General features: G+C 33.5%; 1 protein-coding gene across 1 annotated transcript; it reads right to left on the reverse strand.

The window, feature by feature from the left end:
• Window positions 1-10,131: 10,131 nt before the first annotated feature.
• Window positions 10,132-10,922, reverse strand: LOC117173072 (histidine-rich glycoprotein-like). The gene has a single exon (XM_033361455.1). It carries the CDS (start codon window positions 10,898-10,900, stop codon window positions 10,172-10,174), a length of 729 nt encoding a protein of 242 aa, XP_033217346.1. The 5' UTR covers window positions 10,901-10,922; the 3' UTR covers window positions 10,132-10,171.
• Window positions 10,923-13,739: the final 2,817 nt, after the last annotated feature.

The following is a 13,739-nucleotide window of genomic DNA, read 5'->3' on the forward strand; positions in this document are numbered from 1 at the left end:
GTAATATAGTTATTATTTTCCACATTATGGTGCTAAAATATTATCCACTTTTTTCATGTGAAAATATTATTTTTCTCCAATTAGACCCAGGATAAAATTTTGAAGTATGCACTTTACTTCATAAAGTTTTGATTTCAGAAATAACGGCAGATACTTAAAGAATGCTTCAAATATGTTATGGAGATTTTATTGAGAATTTGGTACCAAAAATCTTACCTTTAACCGTTTAGCACCAGCAAATTGTTTCTTTAATAATACTCGATATTTTTATTGGGATTACGTACAAACTTATTTCTAGAATTGATTTTACCTTTAAAAACGACGAATTTAGATTCAGTGGTCTAATATTAAAATAAACCTGAAATGGGAGTTTTGATTTTTTTATTACAAATTATATACCAGTCTAATTATGTTTTTTTATGATTATCTGTATCTTATTTTTTTTTTAGCTATTGCAAAGTGTGAGTAAAAGTAAACCCGATGTATATGACTTAAGGGACAGATTTTTTAATTTGGGTTTTAGTCCACTTATAGAAAAAATTTGAAATGTTTGTTTCCTTATTGCCTGTGTGAACACTGAGGAGTGGTCCAAAATCAGTTTCAGTTTGGAAAAGGAAAAAATTTAATACTTTATTTATTCCTTATGAAATTCGTCCATTTCTAGATTTTTAATAATATTCAATACTCTAAAAACTATACAAACATTTTCCCAGCTTATGCTTATTTTTGAACATTTTTTTAGTGCTGACTGAAAATACTCAATAGTAGACAATCATTCGTTAGCGTCATATTTGAAAACTGACATTTTATAGAAAAATGACTTGTTTATATTTTTAATGTAATATTATTTTTATTAATATACAAATTTGCACATGTATACTACGAGGAGCTTCTTTTAACCTGGTTGTATCAAACATTATGTTCTAGCCAGAAACGTGACTTCAAAAGTTGTGATCTTAAAATCAGGCCCTTAGAATATTAAGCATCATACTTCAAACATTGTACTATATATTCATCTTTATTAGTTCTAGTTTGGTTAAGGTCAAAATTATTGTTTTTGTCTTTGAGTGGGGGATGATACTAGACTCTATACTGAATCTATTGCCACAATACTCAAGTCTCGTAAGCAACCAGAAATGGATATATTTTATTTAACGTGCGAAAAAAGTACAACACATGTGCTTTATGCCTAAAATTCCAGGAATTCATCTGGAAATTTGAAAATTCATCGTTCCGTATAGGGATACGTAATTTCATACCAACTATAAGAGGGCCCAGTTCATTCGAACGCCCGCACATGTATTTGACTATGACTGCCAGAAGTTAATCAGAGTGGTCGAAGATCACCCGATTATTTTTTACTAATGATGTTGCTTACATCCTCTCTATCAAATTGACTATTTCTAACTTTCACAGTAAGACAAGATTATGAATTTTTAATTTACATGAATTTCATTTTTTCATTAAATTAAGTAAGTCACTTAATTTCACACAGAAATGGAACTTTAGTGCAGTGTCTCCTATCTGATATACGAATAATATGATGATTAGCTGACAGGTACGTGGAGTTTAGGATGGTTTTCATTCGCGCGCTCTGAAATTCAATTTGATCTGACAGAAAGGCGTGCGCGAAATGCGATGCGGCGATGCGCAAACACTTAGACGGATTGCGACAATTTAGAAGAGGATCCAGGAGAGCAGCTGACAGTAGCCAATATGGCGTCGATAGCGCTGGATAGCATCCATCAACAGTGAGCTCATGGTAGTCCTTTCGTCAACGTTTCCTATTTTGATATATGTACTCAGATCTATAACAAATTTTGATTATGAATAGAATAATCGTACATATGTGATAAAAAAAGATATAAAAAAGGATTGAAAATCTACGTTCTGTACCTGGCAGTTTCAAATGGATATAATTGTACTGTGTTTAGTGTAATCTATACATAGTTTCAGATGATATAAGGGATAAAATTTCCCGGATGAATAATTAATTTAATGCTTACATTTAACAACAAATATTTATTTCTTTAAATTATTCATTTTTTAATTTTATATTAATTTCATGTTCCTAATAACTGAACCATAGCGCATAAATTTGATTAATTTTAACAATCAGCTGACTTAAATTAACCTAAAAGTTTCATTTCACACGCATGCGTTGACGGAAAGTCAACAATCTTTTTGTCTTAAATTAACCTATAAAGTACATTTTACGTACATAAAGCAGTTGACTTTCAACCAAGCGCGTTACTCAAAGTCATTTTATGATCATCAGTTGACTTTCAACTGGCGAATGATCGTTTTGGTTACATCTGAAAGTCTACCGTCTTTTTTACTGAAATTCAGATTCTTGTATTACTGTGTTTGAACTGCTATGTATACAATTATGGCACGTGAAGCGATACAATAGAACATCATTCCTCTTGCTATGTCCTTCAAGGATAATTGAATCTGTAACACAAACATACCTTTATTTCAACTTTTGCAAGTAACAGGAAACTTCGAATCCGCGATCACCCGTCCGCCATAATGACCTCGATGTCTGCTGAACGGTCGAAACAATGTCGTTATGCTAAATAGCGCACCCAATACTGCAGCTGGGGGTATGCAATATCTCACCCCGGGCGGAAACACGACTCATGCTATATCGAGGAAACGCGCTAATTTCAAAGATAATTAATTTCAATTCCATGTGCTGTCACAACCTCTTGCCAAAGATAATGCGTATAAAAGCACTTGTTGTTCGACAGTGGCAGTATCTATCTAACTACAAGTACCTTCAAGCGGTTAGAATACCCGTTGCGGATATAGGATTGGAGAAAGAGTGAATTAAAATTTAAGCCAAAATGAGAATCATGATGATATCGATACGCATAATTGGGTTATTCTGGTGTCTTTTTTGCATCATAGTGGTCAGAATAGAATCCCGGGGCACTACCAAAAAAGAACTAACTGGCGTAAAATTGAGTGAAGCATCAGGTGTTAACTTATATAGATCTAAAGATGTAGAACCAGCGGCCACGACCTTCATATTAAACAAAGCAATTGGAGGTAGTTTCGGAGCTCAGTCGGACAGTAGTTCTGGATCATCAAGTGGAATGCAGCGGTTTAGACGAGCAGGATTTGGAAATGTTGCCAGCTCTGGATCCGGATTTAATTATCCCACAAAATACAGCTTTGGCAGCATCAGCAGGGGTAATTGAACAGTTTAATTATAATTATAGAGAGTGGATAAATGTTGTATCAGAACATATCACGGAAAATTGACATCAATCTATACATTCTGTCAATAGTTTCACCATGTACATTGTCCATCCAAAACATTAATTAATTAACTTTAGCAATGGTTAGATATTACATTGTATTTGAAAAATTAAAAAAAGTGAATCCAATAATGTGACCAGAATGAACAATGTAATATATGGTCGAAGTGACCTAATCTCAATTCAAGGGTTTGTTTCGAGTAGCGAAATATGAATTTGGGATAGAAATTAAAAATTGTAATCGAATATGGGGACAATGTTTTTTAATTTAATTTAAATTGCAGATTTCTATGAAAAATTGAAAGGTGCTGAGACGCATTTTATGTTTAATGAATGAGATTTTATAGTCAAAATTTAAAAAATCAAATTAAATGGGGACATAAGTCTTTAAAAATTTAAATGAATTTCAGAGTTTCACAAATTTCTGGACGATAATGTTAATTAACTGCCAGCCTACATGGAGAAGGTCTTAGTAATTTGACGTCTTCCATAAAATAATTATTTTTGACAATAATTTATAATAAATTGTTTTCAGGGTTAGTTTTGTTAACTAGAATGATAAGTAGTTGATAATTAATATTAATAAACGTCTGTTTATTATAATTGATAGTCAATTATAATTTGATAAAAAAATTTAATTACTTTATGAAATTAGTCATAAGATAATTAAGACTTCAATTATTTTATTTCATTCCAAAAAAATCATAGTACCTACACGTAAAATAGCAAAGATAATTCCATGCTTAATCTTTTTGATGCCTGAAAAAATATTTGAATCAATTTCTAACATCACGAGTTGGGCTTTTATACGCCAATATCCCTTAAAACCAGCATACGGGATTCAAAATTGGGCGAATGTTAACGCTAGAAATGCATTAATTTTTTTTTGCATTTCTTTAGAAAATTTCCGATCACTCATACTAGTTTTTAGACGTAATTGTACTTACTTTCGTAAATATCTTCATGCTATAATATAATTCATATATTTTCACCTTTTTCTGAAAAATGTTCAATCTTGAATACTTTTTTTTATGCAAATTTTCATATAATTTTGTAAATCTTAATGCTAGAAGTTCATTATCATGTTGTATTGAAACTTACAATGAATTAAATTTTTCAAAAAGTAGGGCTTTTTTCGCTGATGTAGCTTAAAAAATTTTGCTCCTAAAGTTATATTAAACTACCTGAAAAATCCCTTAACATCCGGTTTGAGGGAGATCTGCCCATATCATACATTTTTTTTATAAATGTTGTTCGAAACATTGGATTTTGTCATTTTGACCGAAAATATTACTAGCCATTCTCATGTGACCCGCCCCCTCCCCTTAATAGTAAATAATTTGTTGCATTTAATAAAGTTTCAGAAAAAGTGGCTAAATAATGACTAATAAGGCCCAATTGATTTTAACGGTCCCTTATAAGTACTAAAAGAAACTAAATTCGTCCCTGAACGAAATTTTTCCTCAGTATCCCTGCCTGTAATATTTAAATAATTTTTCCTTCTCCGATTTCAGGTACACTCGGTGACGAAATCAAATTTGATAAATATGATGGCGTGGAGACCATCGAAGATCTTGGAGATGAAGAAGGGGTACACTACAATGGAGAAGTAGGAAACCTTGTTCTGGGAGGACTTTCACAGGGCGGTTTAGGTTATGGAATTTCCAAAGGTCGGCTGGGGCTCACCTCCACCCTAGGCAACGGAGTAGGAGTTAGAATTTCCAATCTGGAAGAAGTCACCAAAAGTATAAGTGGGAGAGACGTAGAACCGATCGAAAGCGACATCCATACTGACAATTCCTACAAAAAGGGCGCGGAGTCTAAATCTGAGGCTAAAGAGACAGAAGTTGCCAGCGAAGAGGTTGCTAAGGGTTATAAAGTCACTGAGGAGTACGACGAAGCTGACAACATTCGACTAGATAAGACACACGATGCAGGCCACTACGACAATGCTGCTAGTTCCAAAAAGGGAGAACTGGACGAGGTTAAGAAATTCTCCGACAGTGAAGCAGCTGTTAAAGGTGAAAAGGGGGAAGCTTTTGGAAAAAGTGAAGGACACAAAAAGGGTCACAAAACTACGGGATACCATAACGTCTATCACAAGGATGAGTACAAAAAAGACACATCCTTCTACGATGACGAGCACGTCAGCGCCCAGGAGGAATCTTTTGGTACCGAAAGTGGTCATCATACTAAAGCAAAAGGTTCTCATGAGCAGGTCGAAAAGCTTGTCAAGCAGTTTCATGAAGATGAACAAGCCAAAAAGGGCACTTTCACCAACGGCCATCAGTACGGAGTCGCACAGGGACACGATAGGGAACACGGAGAGAAGGAGCACTACGAAAAGGCTGCTGAATTCGCCAAACGGGCGAAACTTAAGGCGGAAAAGGAAGAAGCCACCTCTTCCGGATCTTCCCACAAGAGCTTCTGACGCAACTCCCGTTATACCTTATTTGTTGTATGTTTTTTAATTCTAATCATCATTAGGGCAATCGATGAAGCGCGGCGGATAAAGACCGGCTTTGCTTTTTCAGCACACTCGGAAGAAATTCATATTCCGGGAGTGAAAGGATCTGAGATTTTCTTTGTCTCCGCGATCTGCTATGCTTTATGTACAAAAGATTTATTATGTAAGGCGTCAAACACGACTGACTCTCCGACCATGGGTTATACTGCTTTTGCTTATGTACATACAAAGAGAGTCACAATTAGGCTAAGAACCTCGCATGAGGAGTAAAGTTTGTCTTTAGTTATTACAAGACTTTTATTTATAAGTAGAACGCATAAGATGATTATGCAGATCCCCGCTTTTAGCTCCACTATGATCTTTTAGAAAAATTCACATCTTCTAGTTTTCCAAATCTTCCTTAGTGAAGGAACTATATTTTTTAATTTAGGGTTCTTAATTTTAAGTTTTGATAATATCTGTCTTAATTCTTGTTTCCTGATGAATATTTTGTTCTGGTCAGTACCCAATTATCTCTTGTTAATTAAAATCTGTATAGCATCCTCTCTTTTTCATCAAGTATGTTTTCAAGTCTAAGGTTTGGTAATTCGAGCTTTGGGATTACTATCCCTTATTCTAATTTGCAGATCCAAACTTCTATTTTGACTCATATTATCTATCCACATAATATCTAGTTAACCACTTTTAATATTTATTTTTTATGTTATTATTTCATATTTACAACCCTTCCAGCAAAACTATCATATTTATTCTAAATCATCCTTTGTTAGTGGAGTATGTATTTATGTAAGGTCTCGTCATTAAGCGGTATTGCCACTAATTGTTATGTTGTTATTTTGTTATCTACATCCATCTCCAGACCTGTAATCTGCCCACAAGATCATCTTTCATCCTGCGGTTTTAGGACCCCTAGCTCTAGAACCTCTCTTTTTAAATGACGACCTCCTCCACCGAAATCTGAGTAATATACGTTTTTAATTTTGGTGCCATTGCAGAATAGAGACGTCACCTGTTTTTTGGCTGGAAAACCAGTTTTTTTCGGCAACAAACTTTTAGAATCTTTAATTGAACGATAAATGTAGGGATCTGACCAGGCAGAAGTCTAAAATTATTGTTACTTTTATCACTACGATGTCTTAAATATGAGTATGTTACGATATCTCAATGATCATATTTAACTCTCCGTTTAGGTGCTTTTAAATTTCCAAACAGCAAGAAACAACTTCTCGTTAAATATGATTATTACGATCTATCGTGAAAGACCCATATTTGAGACATCATAGTAACAAAAGTAACAATCATTTTTAATTTTTGTCTCATCAAATCGCTTTATTTATCGTTGAAATTAAAGATTTTAATAGTTTGTTGCCAAACAAAATTTGTTTTTCAGCCAAAACAGAGGTGACAGGTGATGCCCCTATTTTTCAATCTAACCTTTTAAAAATCATGAGCCTTCTTAAACGCATTCTTGTAACAGATGTTATGGAACCCATTTATCTTGGTAATGTTGAGATATTGATACTTCTTAAAATCCTCACGATTATCAAAGTTTAAAACTGAAAATAAATAATTTCCTGAAAATAAAACCAATAATCTAACAAAAAAATTTGGAAAAACAACACAAAATGTTCCTGTTGCAATCTGAAAAAGCAAAAATTATCCTAGAAAAGAAAAGAATTGTTTTTTTTCTGACCAAATAAAAAAGAGGAAAGAAGATGAGAAGGCAACCAACCAAATCTCCTTTCCTCTTTTTTTATTTTTTTCGTCTTCTCCATTTCTACCATTATAAAACCGCAATTAAAAAACATTTGTAAAAAATAATCAACAATATTTCGGCACTCATATAGCACCCATATCAAGGCATAAAAATAAGAAACAAATAAAAAATAAAAATTCGAGCAGACAGGAACGAGAATCAAGTGAGGGCATAGATCATGAAGTAAGGGTTAAAAGGAAAACCGGTTATAAACATTACTGAAATACAAATGACCTTCAATCCAAGTCAGATAAATTGAAATTTGAGATATTTAAATGAGATTAGAATCAAATTTAAAATCCTATTTAACGTCAAATAATCAATTTAATGTGCAACCAGCACAAAATGTTCCTATTGCAACCTGAAAAAAGCAAAAAAAAATGATAAAAAAGAAAAGAATTACTTTTTGTTTTTTGACAAACATAAAAAATAGGAAAGAAAAATGATAAGACAACGAACCAAATCCTTTATTATGATAACATCCCTGGAAACCATTATAGAGCCTTGCTTGAAAACAGTAGTTTCATTATCCAATTTCTTTTTCACTCTCATCATGATTCATACAGATGGCTATCACCATGATCCTTATGATCATATTAATTATTCAAATGTAAATAAACGGGTCAGATTTAATCCTTATCCAGACGATCAGCTCAAGAACAACAAAAAAACGAGAATATTGCTTAGGATTTTTTTTCAACTCATATTCAGAGGATCTCAAGCCAAATTTATAAAGGCTATCTGATCTGACATAAATATTATCTTGATTAACATTAATTTATCAACATTAATTGATCCAGACTCTTCTTCTTCTGCAGAGTTGAATATTCCCTGAACGGGTTGCTTCTGCTTCACAAAAAGAGAATAACTCTGCCGAATTGCACTTACAACACTCTTATCCACTGTAGAGATAACTTTTATTAAAAAATTAGCTCAGAAGGGGTAATTCATAGGTTCATGGATGACAAAAAAAAGTTGATCAGACATCAATGGCTTGCCTCTTGCTCGAGGTTGACATTTCTGCCAATGGTTCCTTAGTATATTTATAATGTGCAGTGATGCGAACGAGATCTATCAATTTCTGTCATAAAAAATTAGTATCGGCTTGATTTTTTATGAGAATAAGTAAACATTAAGAATGTAAAACCTAATGAGAGTTTATAAAATCAGTAGCTGAGAAAGAACTGCCACCGATTCAATAGCACCCAGTGGAGGGATTGGAGAACAATTGGATTTGCCCAGCAAACGGCGACTTTCAGAAATCGCAAAATCTATCCGCCGACGAAGAAGGGAGCGGAGTTTGGAAACGGTTAAGTTTCTTAATGCTACTAGTTAAGCATTGCGAAAGAAACATTATATGTGAATCAAGAAGCATTGCTTCAATATTCTAGAAGTTACGTCTATTTAATTTCACATGATAAAAGTTTGAAGATTGTTTTAAAGAATTGCGTTGACAATTCTTTTGCTAAAACACTGTGAGAAATTTCCACTAAATCTATTCGATGCAAATTACGGTGAATAAAAAATATTTCTGCGACCAGAGAATTACATTTTTTGCATAAATTAAACGATACTCACTTCAATGTTTCACAAAAGAATTATATCTAGCATAAAACGTCATCTATGCAATGTCATGAGCCGCATCAATTCCCTGATCGATAGTATAGGACTATTCTTTAAAATTGAATGAAGAAAACCTAGTTTGTTTCATTCCTGCCACACGACATTTACTATTATCGAGATTAATTTTTGAATCGAATCTTTTTCATTTTGCAGTAACTCTACAGAATAAAAACCTGCATACCACTTAATTAATTAGCTTTTTCATTTTTTTTAGATATATTTTTTTATTTTCATAAACTGTAGCGTAGATGATCATGTCCATTTAAATAACAAAGCTTATTAATTGTAATGCCAATGTTGTCTTAATTAATAATTACGCAGATATTGAATAGTTATGTTACCTATAGTTCCTGCAGGATGCAGAGATTATGGAAATAAAACGTCTCTTTCAGAGAGGCGACACGGAGCTGCACATAACAAAACTAGTACCTATGCAAATACATACAGAGAAATGTCATACGCAGATGGAAATTTTGGTTAATAGTCACACTTTGCTTTAATGAACGCAACAACATGGAGATTGTACTCGCGAAAGCAGACACTCTCTCATTTCATAATATGACATAAATCATCCCAAAATTCTTCTGTATTAACTCGCAGCAATTAATTAGTTATAAATTAACTCATTCGGATATCATGTAGTTGGAAACTTTTCAGGCCTCTGGACAATTGTGATCTTTCTAAATTAATAATGTTATCTATAAGTAAACTTTACTTCTGGTCAATTCTAATGAGTTTTTGAAGATGTATTGAAGCTTCCTTTATAAAAAATATATCTAACAGAAACTCCGTGGATTTTTTGTGCTGTAGACAAAAATATATGTAATTCTTATTTATTTCGAATGAACAAAGTCTGATTTTATTTCTTGAAACATTTTGTATTTATAATTCTGGTAGGGTTTATCGAAACAGCTAAGGATGAGAAAAGGAAATAAAAAAAAACCGTATAAGAAAACAACTGATGTATTCTTTAAAAACAATATACAGAAGTTATTGAGGTAAACAACAGGTTAAACATAACATAAAAACTGGCAAATGGTAAAAGGAATATAGTGGAGATTAGTGTCCCTTTTTGAATTGCCAATTTTTGTGGTCTTTATGGCCGCCCTTCTTGCCATAACCATGGTGATGATGATGATGCTTATCATGTCCGCCTTCTCCCTTATGTCCCTTGTGATCATGATGATGATGTCCCTTTTCGTGATGACCTTTCTTGCCATGGTGTCCTTCATGACGGCCACTATGATGATGACCCTTCTTGTGATGACCTCCCTTCTTTTGCTTATGCTCATGATGATGACCACCATGATCCTCATGATGACCCTCATCGTGATGCTCATCAAAAAAGTCCTTATGTTTCTTATACTCATCCAACTTGTGAATCTCGTGATGACCCTTGATGTTGTGACCCTTGGCATACTTTCCATCCTCGTGGAACTTGTGTCCCTTTTCTCCCTTTTCTCCCTTATGATGTTCAGCGAAATATCCATCATCATGATGGTGGTGTTTTTTGTGACCACCAAGGTCGGCATAATGATGGTGATGATTCTCCTTGTCGTGGTGACCTTTCTCACCCTTGTCGTGATGGTGTTCACCTTCGTAACCTTTCTCCCCCTTTTCTCCGTGCTTCGAGTAGTGACCCTCGTGGTCCTCTGCACCACCTCCTTTATCCCATTTATGACCAGATGCAGCCGCCTCAAGATCACCGAAGAAACTCGAAATTTCCCTTGCTTCGGAAAGCAGCAGATAAAATCCAATGAACAAAGAGAGCACTGCGTAAAGCTTCATTTTGCCTCCAATGTAACTGACCATGCGGCAGACACAAGTGTAATATCTTTGATCGGTGCGGGAGCCATTATATATCGGCAGGAGAATAATTGGCGATATTTGAGAAGCAATTGTTCTTTCTCCGTGCCTCGTTAACCGTTGCGAAAGCGGAGTCTCCTTAACCTGTTTAAATTGTAATGTCTATTTACAACGGCGCTGAGTTGCGCAAGTCATTGAATTCAGTGATTCTTGCTAAATGAAAGAACAGCTTCGCGCCTTCCCCTTGCTGAACTCTTTCCTGAGAATGGGGAAGTTTTCCTCCGGGCGGGTGGCTCTTCCGGGAAGATTAAGGCAGTTAGTTATCCTAAAAGGGAGGAGTAAAATAAAGAGGAGCATAACGGTGTTTACTTGTGCTTTCGCTCTTCTTGCAGGTACCTGCGTCGGTGTAGCAAGGCAAAAACTAAAGTCTTTCTTATAGGACATAGCGGAGCGTAAACAAACTCCAGCCAATTCAACGATGAAGGTCGTTGGATGAAATTAATGTTTTCGTAAGTGTTATTGTGCGTGTTCACAACTTTGTGGAATTAGTATAGCAGATAAATTGTATTTTTTTTTAATCAGTTTTTTACAAATGTTGCATTATGAGTAGTCCAATGGACCAGAAAAGACGAAATTGGATGCTAATTATCTGCGAAAGTTACCTTGTAGTCTAACGAAAACTTCTTTACAATCGAGGTACAAAATTCTTAAGTTATTAAAAATGCCCTCATATTTTAAGCGGCTCCTGCAAGTAAAATGTTATTTTAAATATTTTGATGAAGGATTCAATCAAACAACTTGAGAAATTGACGATTCTTGACTAAAGTAGTGTGGTTATTCCTTTTTTAAGCAGTCTCAAAATTCTGTAAAATTTGTAACACAAATCCTAACTGGCAAGTTTTAAGAAATAAATCAATTTCTTTGTAATTCTGAGAATATTTCTGTGTAAATATAAAGAAGAAAAAATTAAAACTGAGAGAATTTGTTTTTTAAAGATCTATTTTTTCACTTTTACTGCTGCCCGGGTAAACACATTTTGTATAGGATCGATGTAGGAAAACATCTAGAAATCGTATCAGAGTGATCTCTCAGACAGTATACCAAAAAGTATGATATATGAGACGATCCAATACTCCATATCTATTTGAATTATGTATGGTGTATGTATAGCTTAAATGTAGCTCAAGTAATACAAGGTATAGTCGAAGTATAGGAAAGTATTGCTAAACTATATCTTAGATGTATGTCTGAGGTATAGCTAAAGTATAGATTATGTATATCCGTAAAGTATGGCTTAAGTATTTCAGAAGTATAAATAAAGTATGCCTAAAGTATGCATACAAAATTTGTTTTGCAACATCACTTACCCACATATAGGAAATAATTATAAGAAGAACATATGGTTCTTATTATATACATCTTCTAGCTTTAAGGAATCTTCATATAGTAAAAAAATGAACGTTTGAATTTTAACTGCGACGTAGATTACGTGAAATAAATATGTAACGAATTTTGTTGAACCTTAAAGAATTTATTAACTCACTTCTTTATTACACTCCAGAACAATATTCGTGGCATATTTTTCTCAACAAATTATCTAAATCCCGAAATTTTTAAATTATGAACGATTTGTCATTTTTTTATCACGTTGCTGTATGATATCTTTTAAAACAAATAAACACATATTGTATGCGATACTTTCGCCATAGTCAAGTATAGATAAACTATATCCTATGCGTAAACTATAATAAAGTATACATAAATTATATCATGTACTTTATATATACTTTAGCTGTACTTTATCTATACTTCAGCTATATTATTTCAATATACTTCAAGTATGGGATGGTCTCATTTAATATACATGTTTTATACTTCTGAAAGTCAATTATTATTGCTGGCAAAATGTTGAGAAAAGTTTTATATTATAATTGAAGAACCCTTAAAAAAGACTGATTAAGTATTGTGCATTTTCTCCACACCTATGCGAAATGATTTCAATTGACTTATTTTAGGTTTCATTTGAAGCTATACACCGTTACATTAAAATTGTAACATTTAAAACCTCGAGTTCTTTTCATAATATAGCCTCCATCGAATTTACTTGAAGTAACTACATGAGCTCACTAACAGGGAATTACGTGTGCTAGTGAATGACTTGTTTAATAATCCAATGTGTATAATCCAATCGTCTATTGTATAACTGACTCGTGTGATAGGATATGCACTCAATTTAATATATAGGGTAGAATACGGCAAGAGTTACCTAGTAACTTATTGTTTTTTTTTATTGGGTTAAAACTTGAATGAATTATAGTTCTAGTAGACATATATTAATTTACCAAACTGAAGGTTTATTTATCAACTGGTTATCAATATACAATAGCCTAAACTCTTTACTTTTTCAGCTGCTGTTTTATCTTCACGTTTGTGTAACTTTTTTACACTTTTTATATACATGCAGAAAAAAGAGCCTGAAAATAATTTCATGGTCAAATCGAGATTTTATGCTCGAGGGGGCCACATTCCACTTACGCAGTCTATATTGCCTCGAAGCTTATATTAACCACCTGGAAATTATTTTTATGTGAATATACATTTTAACCATTGCGTGGACGCCTCAATCGTAAGAATATCAATTTGACCCACTTTTTCTTCTGGATGACTTCACAGCGTTTAAGAAAGCTATTTTTTGAAGAAAAGTGGAATATAATTTCTTGTTAATTTCTATTTGAATCTATTCTACTGACGTTTGACGAACATGTCTCTCGTTTCATGTTAGGGTGATTCATTTTATAAGGCGAAAAAATGAGTTTTAAAT

This window comes from Belonocnema kinseyi, chromosome 5 (genome assembly GCF_010883055.1).
Source record: "Belonocnema kinseyi isolate 2016_QV_RU_SX_M_011 chromosome 5, B_treatae_v1, whole genome shotgun sequence".
Lineage (NCBI taxonomy): Eukaryota > Metazoa > Arthropoda > Insecta > Hymenoptera > Cynipidae > Belonocnema > Belonocnema kinseyi.